The following is a 19,296-nucleotide window of genomic DNA, read 5'->3' on the forward strand; positions in this document are numbered from 1 at the left end:
AGTTTCTCTCCTTTTCAAAATAAAAATACTGTACTCTCATTTTGCTTGATAATGTTGATAGATCACAGAATTACAGAATAACCAGGTTGGAAGAGACCCACCGGATCATCGAGTCCAACCGTTCCCATCAAACACTAAACCATATCCCTCAGCACCTCGTCCACCCGTGCCTTAAACACCTCCAGGGAAGGTGACTCAACCACCTCCCTGGGCAGCCTGTTCCAGTGCCCAATGACCCTTTCTGTAAAGAATTTGTTCCTAACGTCTAGCCTAAACCTCCCCTGGCGGAGCTTGAGGCCATTCCCTCTTGTCCTGTCCCCTGTCACTTGGGAGAAGAGGCCAGCTCCCTCCTCTCCACAACCTCCTTTCAGGTAGTTGTAGAGAGCAGTGAGGTCACCCCTCAACCTCCTCTTCTCCAGGCTAAACACCCCCAGCTCTCTCAGCCGTTCCTCATAAGGCCTGTCCTCCAGCCCCTTCACCAGCTTCGTTGCTCTTCTCTGGACTCGCTCCAGAGCCTCAACATCCTTCTTGTGGTGAGGGGCCCAGAACTGAACACAGGATTCAAGGAGCGGTCTCACCAGTGCCGAGTACAGAGGGAGGGATAACCTCCCTGGCCCTGCTGGTCACGCCGTTTCTGATCCAAGCCAAGATGCCATTGGCCTTCTTGGCCACCTGGGCACACTGCTGGCTCATGTTCAGTCGCTGTCAACCAACACACCCAGGTCCCTCTCCTCCAGGCAGCTTTCTAGACAGACTTCTCCCAGTCTGTAGCACTGCACAGGGTTGTTGTGCCCCAAGTGCAGGACCCAGCATTTGGCCTTGTTAAACCTCATGCCATTGGACTCTGCCCAGCAGTCCAGCCTGTTCAGATCCCTTTGGAGCCTCCCGACCCTCCAGCAGATCAACACTTCCACCCAGCTTAGTGTCGTCCGCAAACTTGCTAAGGGTGCACTCGATGCCTTCATCCAGGTCATTGATGAAGACACTGAACAGGGCTGGACCCAGCACTGAGCCCTGGGGAACCCCACTTGTCGCTGGCCTCCAGCTGGATTTCACACCATTTCCCACCACTCTCTGGGCCCGGCCATCCAACCAGTTTTCCACCCAGGAGAGCGTGCGCCTGGCCAGGCCAGAGGCTGACAGTTTCTCAAGCAGAATGCTGTGAGAAACTGTGTCAAAGGCTTTGCTGAAGTCCAGGAAGATGCATCCACAGCCTTTCCCTTGTCCAGCAGCCGAGTCACTTTGTCATAGAAGGCGATCAGGTTAGTCTGGCAAGACCTGCCTTTTGTGAACCTGTGTTGACTGGGCCTGATCACCCGGTTCTCTTGCATGTGCTTCATGATAGCACTCAAGATCACCTGCTCCATGACTTTCCCTGGCACTGAGGTCAGACTGACAGGCCTGTAGTTTCCTGGATCCTCCCTGCGGCCCTTTTTGTAGATGGGCACAACATCAGCCTCCAGTCCAGTGGGACTTCCCCAGTCTTCCAGGACTGTTGGAAGATGATGGAAAGGGGTTTGGCCAGCACATCCGCCACATAGATGACTGTCTGTGATAGAACTATGTCATTTCACACTTAAGACCTGATTTTTCTTCTAGTTCGCAGCTATCTATGCTCCTGAATTGGTTTGAAGAAACCATCAAGTTAGCATAACTGGCCACCAGGAAACAGCCACAGTATAATCAATTTTCTTGGGTGACTTAGAATAGGAATAATTCAGTAGCAGTAAAATTATTCCTTAGTGACAAGAATAGCTTCACAGGAAAAATTGAAGCCATATGTAATTTACAGGAGTAACAGTGTTTTCTAATGAGCTCTGGGATACATCTGTCCCGCTAGCTCCATTCTGATTTCAGCTTGAGCCAGGAGCTGACCTCAGCCATGTGTCCTCTCATCAGCATTTCCTCATTCAGTACAACACCTCCTCTGTGTTGGAAACCGTACACTGTATAACCTCAGGCACAGTGTAGTTATGCATATCTGGGATGGGCTTATTGATTTTCATATAAAAATATCTCTCAGTGGAGACGGGGGGGAGTCTCTTCCCTCAAGATAAAGACTTTCTGTGGTTTGTGAGATGACTCCATGTGGAAACTGGTGTCACAATAACCATTTTTTATATATTTCCTGAGATCATTGTCCTCAGCTTGAATGTTTGAAACATGAAGTGATTTATAAATTTGCCTGTCTGTGAGCCTGCCTATAGAGGTAACACATTTGTGTCACTGTCAAATACATCTTCATGGTATAGTAAGAAATTCAGGGAAGTCACTGTCTCAAAATATAAAGTGACAGCAAAGGACATAATGATGTTATCTGGTACATCATACAGTTATTCTGCATAAGTCTAGTAAAGGCATCATATGTAGCTCAGCATATCTCTGTTGAATGTAGGGTTTGTCTAGTCTTTGTTTTATTTTTGTTTAATGTTTCTGTTAATTTTTAGTTTCCTGCTTACAATAAATCTTATATAATTAGTAATAAGCAATAAGACTTCTTTACATAGGCCATAACCAGAGAGTAAAAAGTACTAAATAAGCCTAAATTTTTTTTAGTAAATAGTAGATATGCAGATTGATTATACACTGCCATTGATTGACACAAATTTATTGACCAAATCAGTGTCATACAGCGTAACAGTAATGTTGTGGATACATTCCAAATTTTATCAGTAAAATTTGATCAGTAAGATTTATCAGTAAAATTTGATACTGATTTTTGAAAGTAAAGATCAAAACCATCCCAAAAATCCACAAGTCAAATGCAAAGAAGAAAGTAACCTGGTTAAAAAACTTGATTTAATAAAATGATAGTGAAGGCCAATTTTGTTTGAAATATTCTGCTAGGGCAGGGATGCATATGCATCGCAGTGTCTTACTATGGCTACTGTATGTTCATAGATTAGCAAGGCATAATGCCAGAAAAACTATTTAGTGTGACCTGATATATCACAGACTATTAAAAATCACTGAGTTTAAAGTACAGAATATCAGTTGTCCATCTCATCAGGTATTCTGTTTGACAGGAACCAATAGCTCATACGTCTCACACATCTGCATGATTGATTTACTGCACATGTAAGGAAAAGCTTGATCAAAAAAGTTTCTCCTCAACTCTAGACAAATTGTGGTTGATATGCTTTAAAATTTTATTCCTGTTAAAATCCCTGTGCTCTTTGTCTTCATAGTTGCAAAACAGTAGTTATACTTAGGGCTTTTTGATGTATTTACTCTTCTTATACTTGTTTTGTTCACTTGTGGTGTTTTTTTTAATTTTTATGTTTTCCTGGCTTGAAATAACAGTGATTGGTGATTAAATCTGAAAACATAGAACTGCGTAATTGTTTTCCCAGCATATCAGTTAATCACCATAGGATCAGTTTTGCGGAAGACAGGGATTTTCATTAGCTTTAACTAATTTCAACTGGAATTTAGAGTTGGGGAACCTGAATTTTCAGGCTAGAGTTACAAAGTGTTCTGGCACCTACTTGTGAAGGAGAGCCTGGGGAGAGGATGTTGCTTTCCTTCCTCTTTTTCTCAGGAGCCCCTCAGTTCAAATTGCTGCCTGGAGTGTGAGGTCTGGGGTTCAATCCTGTTTGAGAAAGGGCTTAAGGATAGACTTCTCAGCTCCCGTGTGTGTGCCCTAACTCCTGCACTGTTGTGTATTATTGGACAGATCTGTTTGGTTTGTATAATTGACATGAATCTGGTGAGGAAGCGTGGATGTCTGCAGAACAGGAACAGGAGATCTGCACCATCGGGGCAGTCTTGGCTCTAATGCTTGTGGTCTGCATGTACTGACCATGTCTGTCTTTGGGAAGGGCAGCTGTGTTCCTCATTCCTATGGCAAAGAAATGAGTAATCACACTCCAGATTAGAAGAGGTGTTTCAGTTGCATCTCTTTTCTCAAACTTTATGATTATTCCAGCTATTTTGAAATGCATCTATAAAATTATGTGCATTTGTAAAATGAGTGACATCAAAACAAATAATTTAAATGATACTAAATACTTTAAAAAATGTTTAATGTTTTGAAACTTGGAAGTTATCAAGACAGTGTCATGGAAAAGACGTAAAATCCAATCTTTGAATGTCCTAGAGCGAGATGTCTTACCTGTTACTAGCTCCAAATCAGACAGAAAAGCAGTCTACATGTATGACAATTCTATTGAACTGTTCACGGAAACTAATCTCATATCTCTATGTTTTTATGAATAATATGCAAGTCCCTCTGTAAAGCTAGCTGAGGTTTGCCTCTACCAAAAAAAGCAATATGAAAGGCTTCAGCTCCAACTCTTCTTTTTACTTTGAAGTTATTATTTTTTGGTACCACCACACAGTTATTTACAGTTATCACTTATTATATAAAATGTACTTCCTATTGTATGTCCCTTTTTCATTTATTCTAATAAAATCAAATGTTTGGGGGTTTTTTTCTGTGATAGTCTTTAATTTTTGTGCTCCTATCAAAAATGTTCTCTTTTGGTGTAATGGTCTTAAAGTCGAACAGCCCTGATCTTGTTACCCCTATGCAAATGTTAAAAAGGGTACCTCTAACTGCTAGTTTTCCAACTTGTTCTCTGTACCTGTTTTAATATGAGGGAGCACAAGGGAATTCTCTTTTCCTTGAGAGAAGGCTGAACTGATTTATAAATAAACTGTATATTTCTTAGTATTACAAAGATTTAGTACTAGGGACAATTGTTTTATATTTCAGTAACATTATTTCGAAATTTTATTCTTTCTTAACATAGTTTTTTTTAATTACTGGTTTCACCTGAACGGAACTAGATTCCCACGGAGCTGCTGACATTAATGCCCCAGTGTTTCTCATTTGCAAGTCAATGTCACTCTCATTTTTTCCCGAATATACGTTCTTGCGTAGCTGTCAAAACTAAATCTAAGTTGTCACTTGGTTTTCAAATGCCTTATGAACTGATGGTTATGAAATCCATTCCTGTGGAAGCATTCCTTCGCACACATCCCCCCTTAATTTATGAATTTGTTTAAATATTTCCCTTGTGTTTCTTCTTAAGCTAACAATTTAGTAAGCTTGCTTCTTTCTTCTAAGTTCTTATTTTTTTAACCCTTAAAAGGGGGAACATGTCTCGAGTCCTCATGTGGATCCATTTTCTTTTGCATGCCAAATAATTTGTGACTTTATTATCTTTGATTTTTTTTTCTTTTTTAAAATGCACTCACTTTCCTAATTTCCTTGCTTATATTCCTATCTGCTCTTCTTAGCTGGAAGATATTTTTATTTCCTGAAGGAAGCTGCTAGAATAACTTTTTAAAACATATTACATAAACATTATTTTGTTATACCATTTAATTTTTTTATCTGCCTTATTTTTTAGGTAAATGTATATGACATGTTTTGTCTTTGGGATTTTCCATGTTGACATAATCCTAAAGCAAATCTGGTAATCTGGAGTTGCATATATTCTGAGCCACAACCAATTCCCTTTTGATCATTGTTTAATTATAGTCTCATGTTTTTAGGTTTTTCTAATCCCCCTTTGCAAAGTTTATGATTAGCTCATTTCTGGCATGACATCTCAGTTAATATAATGTTTACTGTTGCTTGGTTGCATCAATATTTTTAGCCGAAAGTCAGAAGTCTACAGAAACAATTTGAGGATTTGGATTTTGTCCTGTGGTTTCACTAGAATGGCCTTTTCCTCACATTTGCTGAAGATCGAGACTTTCCACAAAATCAGCTTGGGATTTAAAGTATTTTCACTGTTTGTGACATTTCACTTACTTTTGTCGGAATACTTGAAGTATCCATTGTTTCTTTCATTAGATAGAAAGGCTGATATGCTCTCTGATAATGTGCTTGGTCTGAGCATACATTTTTCTTTCCAGTGAAAAGCGAAGTATAGCTCATTTGCAGTAACTAATAAAATGCTCTTCTTTTGGTTTTCTTTCTTACTGTTCCTGTCTTTAGGAAAGACTAGAATGTTACTTAGGTTTCCTCTGGCTTTGCCTCATCTGGAGATAGGAGTCCTATTGTTCCTGTGTAGATTATGAATATTTAAAGTAGTTCTTAAATCTAGATTCTGTGTATGTAGTGACACCAGAGACCTAGCAGACATTCTGTCTCTTCTCAGGGCTATACATCTAGTAGCCTAGGAAAAGACATCTTCTTTACTTGTAGCGGATTGGGAGGCCAGATTATCTTTGAAAGGTTTGAATACAAGAAACTGAACATACTATCTGAAACAGGGCACAACAAAGATAGCATTATTTAAGCTTTTCTTCACAATTATTAACACGCAAATGCATTTTAATCTTTACCTGCAACAGCCTTTGTTATCTCAATCTGGACCTGAAATTGCGAGCTGTGCCATCCTCTTTGATAATTACAAATATACACTGGGGACTAGGACAAGAACGCCAAAAATCTTTGTAATTGGTCTGTGTGGTCTCTACACACATATGACTAAAATATTTAACTGTTTCTTCTGCCTAGAGCCTTCATACCTCCATATGTGATCTCTTGTAGTCTCTTTTAGAGAATTCTCTCTACAACTCCCTGAAAGGAGGTTGTGGAGAGGAGGGAGCTGGCCTCTTCTCCCAAGTGACAGGGGACAGGACGAGAGGGAATGGCCTCAAGCTCCGCCAGGGGAGGGTCAGGCTGGACATTAGGAAAAAATTTTTCACAGAAAGGGTGATTGGTCCCTGGCAGAGGCTGCCCAGGGAGGGGGTTGAGTCACCTTCCCTGGAGGGGTTTAAGGGCCGGGTGGACGAGGTGCTGAGGGACATGGGTTAGTGTTTGATAGGAATGGTTGGACTCGATGATCCGGTGGGTCTCTTCCAACCTGGTTATTCTATGATTCTATGATTCTAAAGGCTGCAGGTTACTCTAAGCACATTCATGTGTAATAGAAGTTATGATTATTTTTGCATCCTTATTGTACACTTTTACATTTACTGTCAATGTACATTGTGTTCTGTATAGTCTGCTGACTGAAGTCCATACTGGGCACATGAAAAGGAGGGAAAAGGAAGAACTTTTCTTCCAAGTAATCAAAGTTATAATGTATAACTAATAATATTTCAAAGTGTTGTGTTTGTTTTTAGTTTTTTTAATGAAACACTTTTTAAAGCAATTTTCTTCCACTGTGTGAAGGTTTGCCCTGTTGTGTTGTTCCAGGAGGAATACAGTGCCCAAACAGTAGTGCCCTACAGGAAACACGCAGCTGTAATGAACATTCTTGCACTGTGTATCATTGGCAGACTGGCCTTTGGGGACAGTGCATAGAGGATTCATCTGTCTCTGCTTTCAACTCCTCTGCCAGCTGGAATGGAGAGGCCACCTGTTCCGTGGGGATGCAGACAAGGAAAGTAATCTGTGTGAGAGTCAACGTGGGACAAGTGGGCCCAAAAAAGTAAAAATCTTTAAAAAATATCTTCATGCTGTCATTATCTTTGGTTTTATTCCTCTATATTTACAGCACCGATGACTGCATGCAAAGACAAAAAGATCGCCATCTTTGTGTTCTCATGAGGGAACAATTAATCTCTTAAAAATACAAAACTGAAGATACAGAAGTACTATAAAATACCTTTCTCACTATTTATTTTTATGGATGATATTAACAGTGGTGATTTTGCTGATAGCTGACTGGCAGACTGCTAAATCCAGTTGGCTTCTTGCCACCATCAGATTGAGTCCAGGTAAAATCTTGAGGCATGTGTGCTGTGTGAGTGCAGCAACATTTCCAAGATCCTTGTGGTACCTCCACGCAAGCATTGCATTACAGGGATTAGTGCAGTTCCGTGCAAAAATACTGCTCCAAGTCCCAACATAATAATACTCATGTAAGTGCATCTTCTCAGAAGTAAATTGAGGCAGTCAAGTGTAGTACAGCTCTGACAGTACATTAATTTGATACATTACTGTGAACAATATTTTGAGGAATTTTGTGAGGTTTTTTTATCCCCACATTCATCTTTTTCTAAGAGATCCTTTTGGCCCAATGATTTAATTTTGCAGTTTGATATATGACCAGGGTTAAATACAAATTAGCCACTAGAAAAATGCATTTGATAATTTCATATAGCTTGGCAGTCTATGAATATATCCCAGTAAGGAGAGATGCAAAGGTGGAAGAGCTGAGAACAAAGAAAGTTCACGAGGCAACTATTCTTGCAGTAAATATTTGCGTGGTGACTACCATTTGCTGTTAATCAGAAGTAGACTCACTCCTAATTTGCCTTAAATATGGGGAATAATACCAGCACATTCAGTGATATCAATTGTTATGTATCTGCAATAAGTTTCTATTCTGTTCGGTCATGATACGATTATATCTTTTATTTGGTATTCATTTTACATTTTAAAAAAATCCTGTAATCATTTGTCTTCCTTTTTAAATCTGCTGTTAATGTCTCTGTCTTTGATTTGTCCTGAAATTTTTGAGAGGAGGGCTGTTTTGTTGTGTTGCAAATGAATCCTGTGAAATGAAAAAAAACCAAACTTGCTTGGTCCTTCAAATTGTCCCATTAAAATCACTAAATCATTTTTAAAGAACAAGACGTTTGACATGAAAATGTAAATAGGAACCTTGTTTTAAACTCCCCTTAATGAAAAGGATTGCTGTGGTATGATACAATCAATATTATTTGCCTTATCTACCTCACAAGTTACAGACTTCAGTTTGTATCTCTTCTGTTTAATTTGACCTTGAGTAAGGACTGCAAAAAAATCAATACTTTGCTTTAAGCCACATGTGCTAAATACAAACAGTATAAAAGATAGAAATTGTGTTCTAATTGAACTAATTGCCTTGCCAAAGATCTGAAGAGGAATTGTAATGTTCAGTGCTTCTGAAAGATGAAGTTCTTAATGAAACAGTGAATATGTATGATTCAGACGTTTTTGTATGCTTATAATTTCTGTTGTGTTCTAAGGACAAAGCCATTAGTAAGCCAATGTTCAATACTTTTCAGAAGCATTTTAAATTTTAACCTTAGAGAAAATTTCTGCAAGTGTAGTCAATGTATAGGATTGGTGGCAGATTTTTTTTAAAGTGTACCTGACCATGTATACCTAACCTAAATTTATGAATCACATAGAAACAAGGAACAATTTTACTTAAAAAATGTAGAGAGTTTACAGACAGATGATGAAGTTTCATGTTGCTATGCATATAATATTTCATGGTCTTTCACATCAGTACTTTAAGGGAAAAAAAGAGAATGTGTGGAGATGTCATTATAAAAGGACACGAAGAAGCTAGTGCTAGTTCACAGTAATGGATCATACTCTGAGAATTCTATGTGAATTGACAAGAAAATGCAGAGACATCAATGGAAATCATGAGCTAGCAGGTGTTACTGTTGAAGAATACATTCCTTCAGCTCAGCTTTCCTTCACTTTTCTCCTCCCATACTGAGAGTGAGACACTGTGCTTCTTCCACGTTGACGCAGGGGTAGTTCTTCACTAACAGTGGAGACTACACTTTCTCAGTAGTTTACCACTAAAATTGCCTGTGCTCCCTTCAGCCTGGCAAGAAAGATACCTCATCAAGCAATCATTCCCCAGCTGATCTACTCCAAATACTGGTCCAAGATGCCCAGAAGCCACAAGAGGAAAAGCTAGTCATAGCAACGTTTTTCTGCAATGAGCCAAAAGCTCTAAAATATAAATGTGATATTTTTCTTACCACTTTATGTAATCCCTGGACAATCCACATCATGTGCACTTTTAGGGCAATATTAATTTTGAAATTATTTTAAAGATTTGCAGTACTTCTGCGAGGCTTATTGCATCATTCTGAGGACAAATACTGCAGCAGAGAGAGTTGTTTGTCCTTGATGAAAAATAAGTAATACTCAATGGAGGAAAATGACATGAGTTAAGGAGTCCCATATGTGGCAGTCCAATAATCCCTTTATATGCTTATCAAGCCTCTTCCTAAAACAAGCAAGGTTTTTGGTACTTTCTGACAGTCTTTCACAGTATCATTGATCTGTCAGTTTCAAACTTTTTTCTGGTTTCTGTCATAATCATGGCTAGCTTATACTTATTTGTTTCTAGTTAAGCAATGTTAGTTAGCCTCCTTCCAGAGTTTGTGTTTCTGGTAAATTTATTAAGAGCTAGAAATGTAATTTGCTACACTAAACTACATGGCTTTTCTTCATAATCATTTGGAAGCTCGGAAATAATGCTCAAAATTCAGAATCTGTAATGGTGAGTGAGGAATCATGGTTTTTTTTGTAGTTAAATTGCCAGTTGTAGAATGCACTGGTTTTGAATTGCTTCCACCAAATATATTGAAGTTCCAACAGTTCTTATTTCTCAGCTCAGTCCTGGTAAATTCTGGTCAACTAGCACTCCTTGTGTACCTGCAGGCATTTGGTACCCCTTATGATTCACTACTTCGCTGCAGAATGATTGCTTATTTGATAATGCTTCGTTTTCACGGTTTTTTCAGATGCCCTGAAAGCCTTCGACCAGAAACAGTGAGGCCTTGTCTGCTTCCCTGTAGAAAGGACTGTATTGTGACTCCATTCAGTGACTGGACATTGTGTCCTTCTTCATGTCAAGAAGGTAATTTTATCTGTTGTGTGCCAGTAGATAGATTGTTAGAAAAAAAAAAGAATTAGACTAGTAGTCACTTTTTGCAGAATACTTATACACATCTCTCTGACAGAAAGCATGTAGTAGCTAGTAGAGCAACTGTAAGGAGGATGTAGTTATTTTTCTGAAAAAATAGTTATTTCTATAAATTTTCTGTAAGCATCCATTTGGAGTCTTTTTCACTATTTTGCCTATTTTTTTGTTACCAACTACCATTTGCATCTCTCACTGATAAAGAGATAACTAGTCACAGAGCAGACACATAATATATACATTTGCTTCTCAACAGGATACCTGAGGCTCTATATAGCAGGAGGTAGATAGATAGACCTGTATTTGTGTAATTTTTTGTCTTGTCTCTTCTACTCCAAGGAAAATGGATGGAAAGTTAATAAAAATTGGGAGAATTTAATTTGATATGAATAGTCTGACTTAAACATACATTGCAATACCACTTTAATACGCTTGGAAAAGCTCTTAAAAACACTGCAGGGCTCCCTTGAATTTTTATTACACTGAAATCATGCATAAAGTTAAAGTGATAAATGGCTTAATATCAACTATATTTTTCTGCCTTATTTCTTTTTTCTCTTTTAAGCTTAATAGGAGGTACTTTTATAATTTGTATTATTACAGACATAGTCTGTAATACAGAGTCTGTAATACTCTGAGTTCCATAGGGTGCTAATCCCTGTGTGGGATGCGGTGATTGCTCACAGCTACCATATTATCAGAATGTAAGATATTGTTACATCAAATATATGCACTTCAAATGTCATGGCCAATTCTTTATGCCTTATAAAGGACACAAGCATAAAGTAATTCCTGTTAATGCTTAGTGTATTCTAACAAATAAAAAAGGCAATAAGAAGATTAAATTTATAACCTTTGAAAAAAGGACAGTGAATTAAGTCCATTGAATCTGACTCTATAATAATAATTATAATAATATATAATAATAGTTATTCATTATGAACTACTGTGTTATTTTACAGTACTGTTAATGTTTGGTTTTTTTCTGAAATACTATTGTTGGCATCTTGGAAAAAAATACCATCCTTTTCTGTTTTTATTTCTGTGGGTTTAAGAAAGGTTTTGATGCAAGGACCATATCTTCACAAATACCGATTACAAACTAGAATGTATGTTGCTAAAAAGCAATGCCTTTGTGAGCCAGTATGGGCCCTTTACCTATTCAGTGAGCCAAAATGTTTTTATACTACACGAACAATTTTTATTTCATGGATTTTGCCCATTTGTGTCAGCAAGCTGGTCAGCAGCTTGGATGGGCTGCGTGTCTGTTTTGTCCATTGTGCCAGCTCTTGGCATCTCTTGGAGCTGACTGACTCAGGAGTGGAGGGTTTCCTCTGCATTGAAAGGCAGCCAGGTGGTGGAGAGCCACCGCTGGGATTCTCCTAGTGCTTGCTCCTAATTACAATTGCTTGGCAGTAGTCCAGCATGCTTTTGTGTTCAGACAAGCTGCAGCTGCTGTAATAACCCCCCCTGAAGCTGATATCAACTCAGTCAGCCAAATGTCCGTGCTACAGCTCTCTGGAAAAAAAGAAAAAAAATTCCAAGTTTTTTGTCTAACAATATTTGTGTATAAGGTATTGCTACAGAATTAATATAAATTTGTGTGCTTTCTCTTAATTTTCTGCCTGAAGATGAATGGAATCAAAATTCCTACATGAACTATTTACTGTATCGTTAATAATTAATGGCTATAATAATTAAAAACTGCAAACTGTAAATTAATTCCAGAGTGGGAAATAAAACTTCACATTAAAATGTAATGCATGCTCTTTTGGAATATTTTTTGTGTATCTATATAGGATAATGCTAGTCCCAGGTGGGAAACGATGGTATAGGGAGTGGTATTAAAGCCCATCCTGGAGAGAACCAAGACAGTAAATTAATATATTCCTGGCTGTGGAAATAAGCAGAAAGCAAGTGGATTTTCTCATTGAATCACTTATTGAGTGGAAAAATTGTGAAATATAATAATTTCTTTCCATTAATTTCCATTTCTGGTTTTGCATGCAGATGATTAGGGCAAATTTACTCTTTGAAACTGTGAAGTGTAGCAGCATACTGGGCTGGTTTAATTTTTGTTCACTTTAACTGTGTGTTCACTTCATCTATATATTAATTTGTTCAGTATTGCTACTGTTTCTTTCTGTTTAGCTCTGCTTCCTGGCCGTTATCTGAAATTAGGCTTCATTTTCTGCTTTTGGACAAAACAGCGTGTCAATATTATAACAACTGACTCAAATACCTGTTATGTTAAATCTTATTTTCCCCCTAATTACTGTCATCCCTATGTAGTAGCAGGAGAAAAAAATTCTTTTACTCTTTGCAGGGAGTGTCACAGTAAAGAAGCAGTCCCGTCACCGAGTCATCATACAGCTTCCCGCCAACGGTGGTCGTGAGTGCCCAGATTCTTTGTTCGAGGAAAAGGAGTGTGAAGCTTCTCCCATCTGCCACAGCTACAGGTAATCTAAAACAACCAGTGACAGCTCAGCTGCGATTTTGTTCAACTTGTACTACCTCAAGACTTTGTTGAATTCCACTTCTTAAGAAGTGGAATTATTATTCCACTTATTCTGCTGGAGGGTAATCTGCTGATCTGCTGGAGGGTAGGGAGGCTCTGCAAAGGGATCTGAACAGGCTGGACCGCTGGGCAGAGTCCAATGGCATGAGGTTTATCAAGGCCAAATGCCAGGTTCTGCACTTGGGGCATAACAACCCTATGCAGTGCTACAGACTAGGAGAAGTCTGTCTAGAAAGCTGCCTGGAGGAGAGGGACCTGGGGGTGTTGATTCACAGCCGACTGAACATGAGCCAGCAGTGGCCCAGGTGGCCAAGAAGGCCAATGGCATCTTGGCTTGGATCAGAAAAGGCGTGACCAGCACGTCCAGGGAGGTTCTTCTCCCTCTGTACTCGGCACTGGTGAGACCGCTCCTCGAATCCTGTGTTCAGTTCTGGGCCCCTCCCCACAAGAAGGATGTTGAGGCTCTGGAGCGAGTCCAGAGAAGAGCAACGAAGCTGGTGAGGGGGCTGGAGAACAGGCCTTATGAGGAACGGCTGAGAGAGCTGGGGGTGTTTAGCCTGGAGAAGAGGAGGCTGAGGGGAGACCTCACTGCTCTCTACAACTACCTGAAAGGAGGTTGTGGAGAGGAGGGAGCTGGGCTCTTCTCCCAAGGGACAGGGGACAGGACGAGAGGGAATGGCCTCAAGCTCCGCCAGGGGAGGTTTAGGCTGGACATTAGGAAAAAATTCTTCACAGAAAGGGTCATTGGGCACTGGCAGAGGCTGCCCGGGGGGGCGTTGAGTCACGTTCCCTGGAGGTGTTTAAGGCACGGGTGGACGAGGTGCTAAGGGGCATGGTTTAGTGTTTGATAGGAATGGTTGGACTCCCTGATCCGGTGGGTCTCTTCCAACCTGGTTATTCTATGATTCTATGATTCTGTGAAATACAGGGTACGGAGCTAAATCAGCAAGTTTGCAGATGACACCAAGCTGAGTGGTGTAGTTGCCACACTGGAAGGACGGGATGTCATCCAGAGGGACCTGCACTGGCTGGAGAAGTGGGGCTGTGAGAACCTCAGGAGGTTCAACAAGGCCAAGTGCAAGGTCCTACACCTGGGTTGGGGCAATCCCTGTTTTCAGTGCACAGTGGGGGGATGATGTGATTTGAGAGCCATCCTGCAGAGAAGAACTTGGGGGTGCTGTTCGATGAGAAGCTCGACATGAGCCGGCAATGTGCGCTTACAGCCCAAATGGCCAACTGTGTCTTGGGCTGCATCAAAAAAATTGTGTCCAGCAGGTTGAGGGAAGTGATTCTGCTCCTCCATACCTCTCTTGTGAGACCTCATCTGGAGTACTCTGTCCAGTTCTGGAATCCTCAACATAAGAAGGACATGGAGCTGTTGGAACGAGTCCAGAGGAGGGCTACAAAGATGATCCAAAGGCTGGAGCACCTTCCATATGAGGACAGGCTGAGAGAGTTGGGCTTGTTCGGCCTGGAGAAGAGAAGGCTCAGAGGAGAACTTATAGTGACCTTCCTGTACCTGAAAGGGGCTACTAGAGAGCTGGAGAGGGACTATTCACAAAGGCTTGTGGTGATAGGATGAGGGGGAATGGATATAAACTGGAGAGGGGCAGATTTAGACTAGACATTAGGAAGAATTTCTTCACCATGAGAGTGGTGAGACACTGGAACAGGTTGCCAAGGGAAGTTGTGGATGCGTCATCCCTGGAGGTGTTCAAGGCCAGGTTGGATTGGGCCTTGGTCAACCTGTTCTAGAGGGATGTCCCTGCCCATAGCAGGGGGTTTGGAACTAGAAGATCTTTAAGGTCCCTTCCAACCCTAACGATTCTGTGATTCTAAATCAAGGTCTCAGAATAGACATTTATACTCTGTTAGACCTGTAGTGAATCACTAGTTCATTGTGTTCCAGTCCCTTTGCGGAAACATGCAAACTACTAAGAATTACTTTCCGGGATAGATCTCTCTCTGCAACTATTTTGAAATTCTATATTATTTAAAAAAATATATCTTTTTTTCTAAATGATCAAAAGCGTTGAAATGCATCCTCATCTGTTCAGGAGAAATGAATTCTGCTGCCATGCTATGCCATGCACTGTGTCCTCCATCTTTCCATCCCTTTCAGCCCTGAGATAGTCCATATAGTTAATATAATGCCTAACATGCAAAAATGTCAGTGTTGACCGAATCTTCACCAGAGAATGATGAGGACTTCCCAACAGCTGAGAATCTCCACCGTAACTGCCTAAGAAAATTTTCTGGCAGTTTTGTAGTATCTGAGTGGCAAGGGAAAGTCTATATGTATTGCAAGATTCTTGTTGTTAATACGAAGTTCACAACAATCTGATGCAGTTGGTTGGATATACTTGTCAAAATTTAAAAAAAAAAAAAAAGAGATATTTTTTCCAGATTAATATGTTTGAACTGGAAGCCAGTTTTCTGTTTCTCCAGTGGCTAGAGAAGAGCAACTGCTACTTCTCATGCAAATCCTCTCTGTTGTATTGGTGTAAATAAAATTTAGGCATATTTCAGCCATAAGTGTTTCTTTCATCATCTGGTAAGAATCATCTTTGCAAATTCATTGGGAGATCACACTGTATGTAACAGAAAGATGTGAAAGGACAGGATTGGTAAGCTACCAAAATCAGTACCTCAAAAATCAGAGAAATATAGCTTGAGAACTTTTTCTGGTCAATATCAGAATCTTTTAAAATGCTGTCTGTGCTTCATCTCTTTAATATCTTCAATATCAAGTTTTACCAGAACTAGTGCATGGTAATGTGCTGAGCAGAAGGGTTGCTAGGGAGTGGTAGGTGAGGTAATCTAAATTTCATGACACGAACTAATACTAGAAATATTTTCTGTGTATTTCCCTTTAAAATCTTAGTGACCTACACACACTTTGAGAGGTGGATTCACACACTGGGGTTGGTTCATGCTTTAGTTTAGATGCTTGCCTGCAGAGGAAGGTTACAATGAAATTAGAGCTCTAAGCCATTCAGACAGTTTTAGACGTGAGGGCAGCTGATGACAGGAGCCGTGAATATAGATTTTCCCCATGAATATAGATTTTTCACACACACTCTGAGTAATTCAGACAACTGTGGATTATTTCAGAGTTGTGACAATAATCAGACTTGCCTGGATTTATTAAATTTAAGGGGTATTCTGCAACACTAGAAGGGAACTTTTTCAAAGGTTTGCAGCAGTTTATATTAATGATTGAATAATTTAAGTAGCAAAATCTTGCATTTCTTATCAAAGTGTTCTTGCAAGCTCTTTTGTCAGTGTTTTATTTTGATACGGTCTGGGCCTATGTTCACATTGTCTTGGACTTCTTGGTTGCCTGCACATTCAGCTACCTGAGACCTCAGGTGCTCTGGGATTGCCTAAGGCACCCTCACAGTCATTTAAACCCACTGTCCTAATGCTTTGCTGTAGCTGGGGTCCTTTTCTGCTCCTGAATTCTCCTTTTGGTGTTCAGACAATGAAGCTTAGCAAAGGAATTTGTTCATTGTGAAAACTTTACCCTTGTAACCATATTATTGCAAATTTCGGAAAACAAAACAAAAATCTTAAAACAGCCTATCTGACCTCATCTTCATCTGTAACTCCTAGACTTGTTTCTGCTTTAAGCAAGGCAGAATTACTCCATTTGTTGTGTTGCAAGTCATGCCTAAGGGAGGAGAAGACCTGGGGAAGAGGAAAGAAGGAAAAGAGAAAGAAATGCACTAACACCTATATGTGACAGTGTTTATTGCCAAAAGATGCTCCCAGTACTATGTGAACAAGAAATCAACCCAGGAATCTTATCACTGGACTCGCCTTAAAACTCGCCCTTACTTAATGGGTCTGTGTTGGTTTTATGAGTTGTTAGTATCACTTTGCTAAATCCACTTTTCAAATCCTATTCTGTCATTTTGTTGGCTGGTAGAATACTCTGAGCATGCTCAGATAGGAATACTTTCAAAGGAGTTCTTTTAAATGAGTATTCAAGTCACGTCATTTTATTATTTTGTATAGTATTCTTTTTTGAAATTTCTTTCTCACCTCTTGTATAAGTGTATTAATGCTTTGTATTAATGTATAATCCTCATATTGTGGTTTGTGTTCACTGTGTATTTATTAGGTACTGTTAATGTAAATTTGTACTTTGAAATCCTTGAAGAGAAGGACTTGGGGATGCTGTTGAATGACCTGTATCCTGGGCTGCATCAAAAGAAGTGTGACCAACAGGTTGAGGGAGGTGATTCTGCCCCTCTGCTCTGCTCTGCTCCATTCCTGAAAGTGTTTAAGAGCAGGTTGGATGAGGCTATGAGCAGCCTGATCCAGTGGAAAGTGTCCCTGCCATGGCAGTGGGGTTGGAACTAGGTGATGTTTAAGGTCCCTTCCACCCCAAACCATTCTATGCTTCTATGAAAGACGGAAAAGTTTAAAATAGTTATGTTTGTTGTGATCTAGCTGTGACCAGTTAGTAATAATAAGCAATAGCTTACAGCGGTTTCTAACACTGGCTAGCACTTGTGCTGTCTCAGCTTTGATTGCTACAAGTTTAAATGGCTTGTTTGTAATTGATTATTTCTCCCCTCACTTTAGGTGGAAGACCCACAAGTGGCGCAGGTGCCAGCTAGTACCGTGGTACGTGCGCCAAGATAGTCCAGGAGCACAAGAGACTTGTGGACCTGGGCTACAAGCAAGAGGTTAGAACCTTTTTTTCTGTCATATATTCCCCATAAATTGATAGATGCACTGATGTGGGAAATGTCTAAAATTTTAGTCATTATAAGCTAACATTAATTTTATCTGTCATTATGTGCATTAGCAAAGGAAATTACTGAACGCTAGTATTGTAGGGTGCATCTTAACCAGTATTTGGCAAATTTTTATTCATAAAACAACAGGACTAATTTTTTTTTAGGTATAGATACCACATTAGTGACTAATTCTATTATTGTTTGTTCAGTTTATTTCACCATCCTTGGCCAAAGCAAGTTTGCAGAGGTATTTTTGGAAAGTATGTTTTCAAAAAGAAGGGAGAAAAAAGGAAAGGGATGCATGACTGTACATACCTTTTTTGTTCTGAAAAAGGTTGTGTAAATTCACCTGTGAAAATGTGACATTTTTTATGTGGTGAGGATGTAAAGATATGTTTATGGGTATATTCATTAGACTGAATATAAAACTTTAGCTCCCTGTGTTTGCTTGAAAATTTAGGATTGGAGAACCCGACAATAATTTTGAATTGGAAGGATGATCTGGAGGTCCGTTGGTCCAGCCTTCCACTCAAGCAGGGACAGTTTCAAAGTTAAATCCCACCCATACTAGAGCAGTTTGCTCAGGGCCGTGTCTCAGCATGTTTGGAGTATTGCCCAGAGTGGAGATCCTACAGTCTGTCTGGGCATCTGCTTCAATGCTTGTCCAGCCTAGGATTGCTTTTTTTTTTTCTTTCCTAATATCAAAGCCAAGATTTCCCTCTCTTTAATTTATGTCTGTGGCCCTTTATCCTTACACTGTCTCTCTATGAGAACAGTCTGGCTCTCTCTTTCCTATACCCTCAAATTAAGTAGTTGTAGAGAGCAGTGGGAGAGATACAGGACTTTGTATTTACACTGTTAAAGCTCAATGCCAGTCCGTTTCTCCAGGCTGTCAAGATCCTCTGAATGGCAGCCCTGGCCTCTAAGTAGATATTGACTCCTCCTTTCAAACTGGTGTTGTTCCCAAACCTGCTGAGGATGCTTTCTTTATAGGTTGTTAAAGATGCTAACCAGAATTGCCCCTGGAATTAACCAGTGAGATGCAGTGCTCTTAACCAGCCGCTGGTTCAAAACCCCTGACCCTTTGAGCCCGGTGATTCAGACCTTTTTCCGCTGTTTCCATTTTATAACAAATAATTTTAGCATTGTTATCCATCTTTACTGTCACTTGTTTTTGTAGTCAGTTTTGAGTTTAACAGAAATGTACTTGTGTGACTGTTAAGTATAGTCAGGAGAAGGTATGAAAATATTTGCAGTTCCTACTTACTGTGTTATGGTAATTGAAATACTTTGAATGACTAGCCAACCCTGAATCCCAAGAAGTTTTTTGTTTTGTCTTTTCCAAGTGCTAATTCCTATCCATTAAAACCATTGGCTATCCATTAAAATACAGGCTCAGCAG

General features: G+C 39.8%; 1 protein-coding gene across 1 annotated transcript in view; it reads left to right on the top strand.

Moving 5' to 3' along the window:
- Positions 1-19,296, top strand: part of THSD7A (thrombospondin type 1 domain containing 7A) — a 181,662-nt gene that overhangs the window by 108,270 nt on the left and 54,096 nt on the right. Inside the window, exons 9-12 of the mRNA XM_069860390.1 lie at positions 7,160-7,394; positions 10,447-10,562; positions 12,952-13,084; positions 17,737-17,840. Coding sequence (XP_069716491.1) covers positions 7,160-7,394; positions 10,447-10,562; positions 12,952-13,084; positions 17,737-17,840 — 588 coding nt within the window. The remainder of the gene's footprint in view (positions 1-7,159; positions 7,395-10,446; positions 10,563-12,951; positions 13,085-17,736; positions 17,841-19,296) is intronic.

This window comes from Phaenicophaeus curvirostris, chromosome 6 (genome assembly GCF_032191515.1).
Source record: "Phaenicophaeus curvirostris isolate KB17595 chromosome 6, BPBGC_Pcur_1.0, whole genome shotgun sequence".
Classification (NCBI taxonomy): Eukaryota; Metazoa; Chordata; class Aves; order Cuculiformes; family Cuculidae; genus Phaenicophaeus; species Phaenicophaeus curvirostris.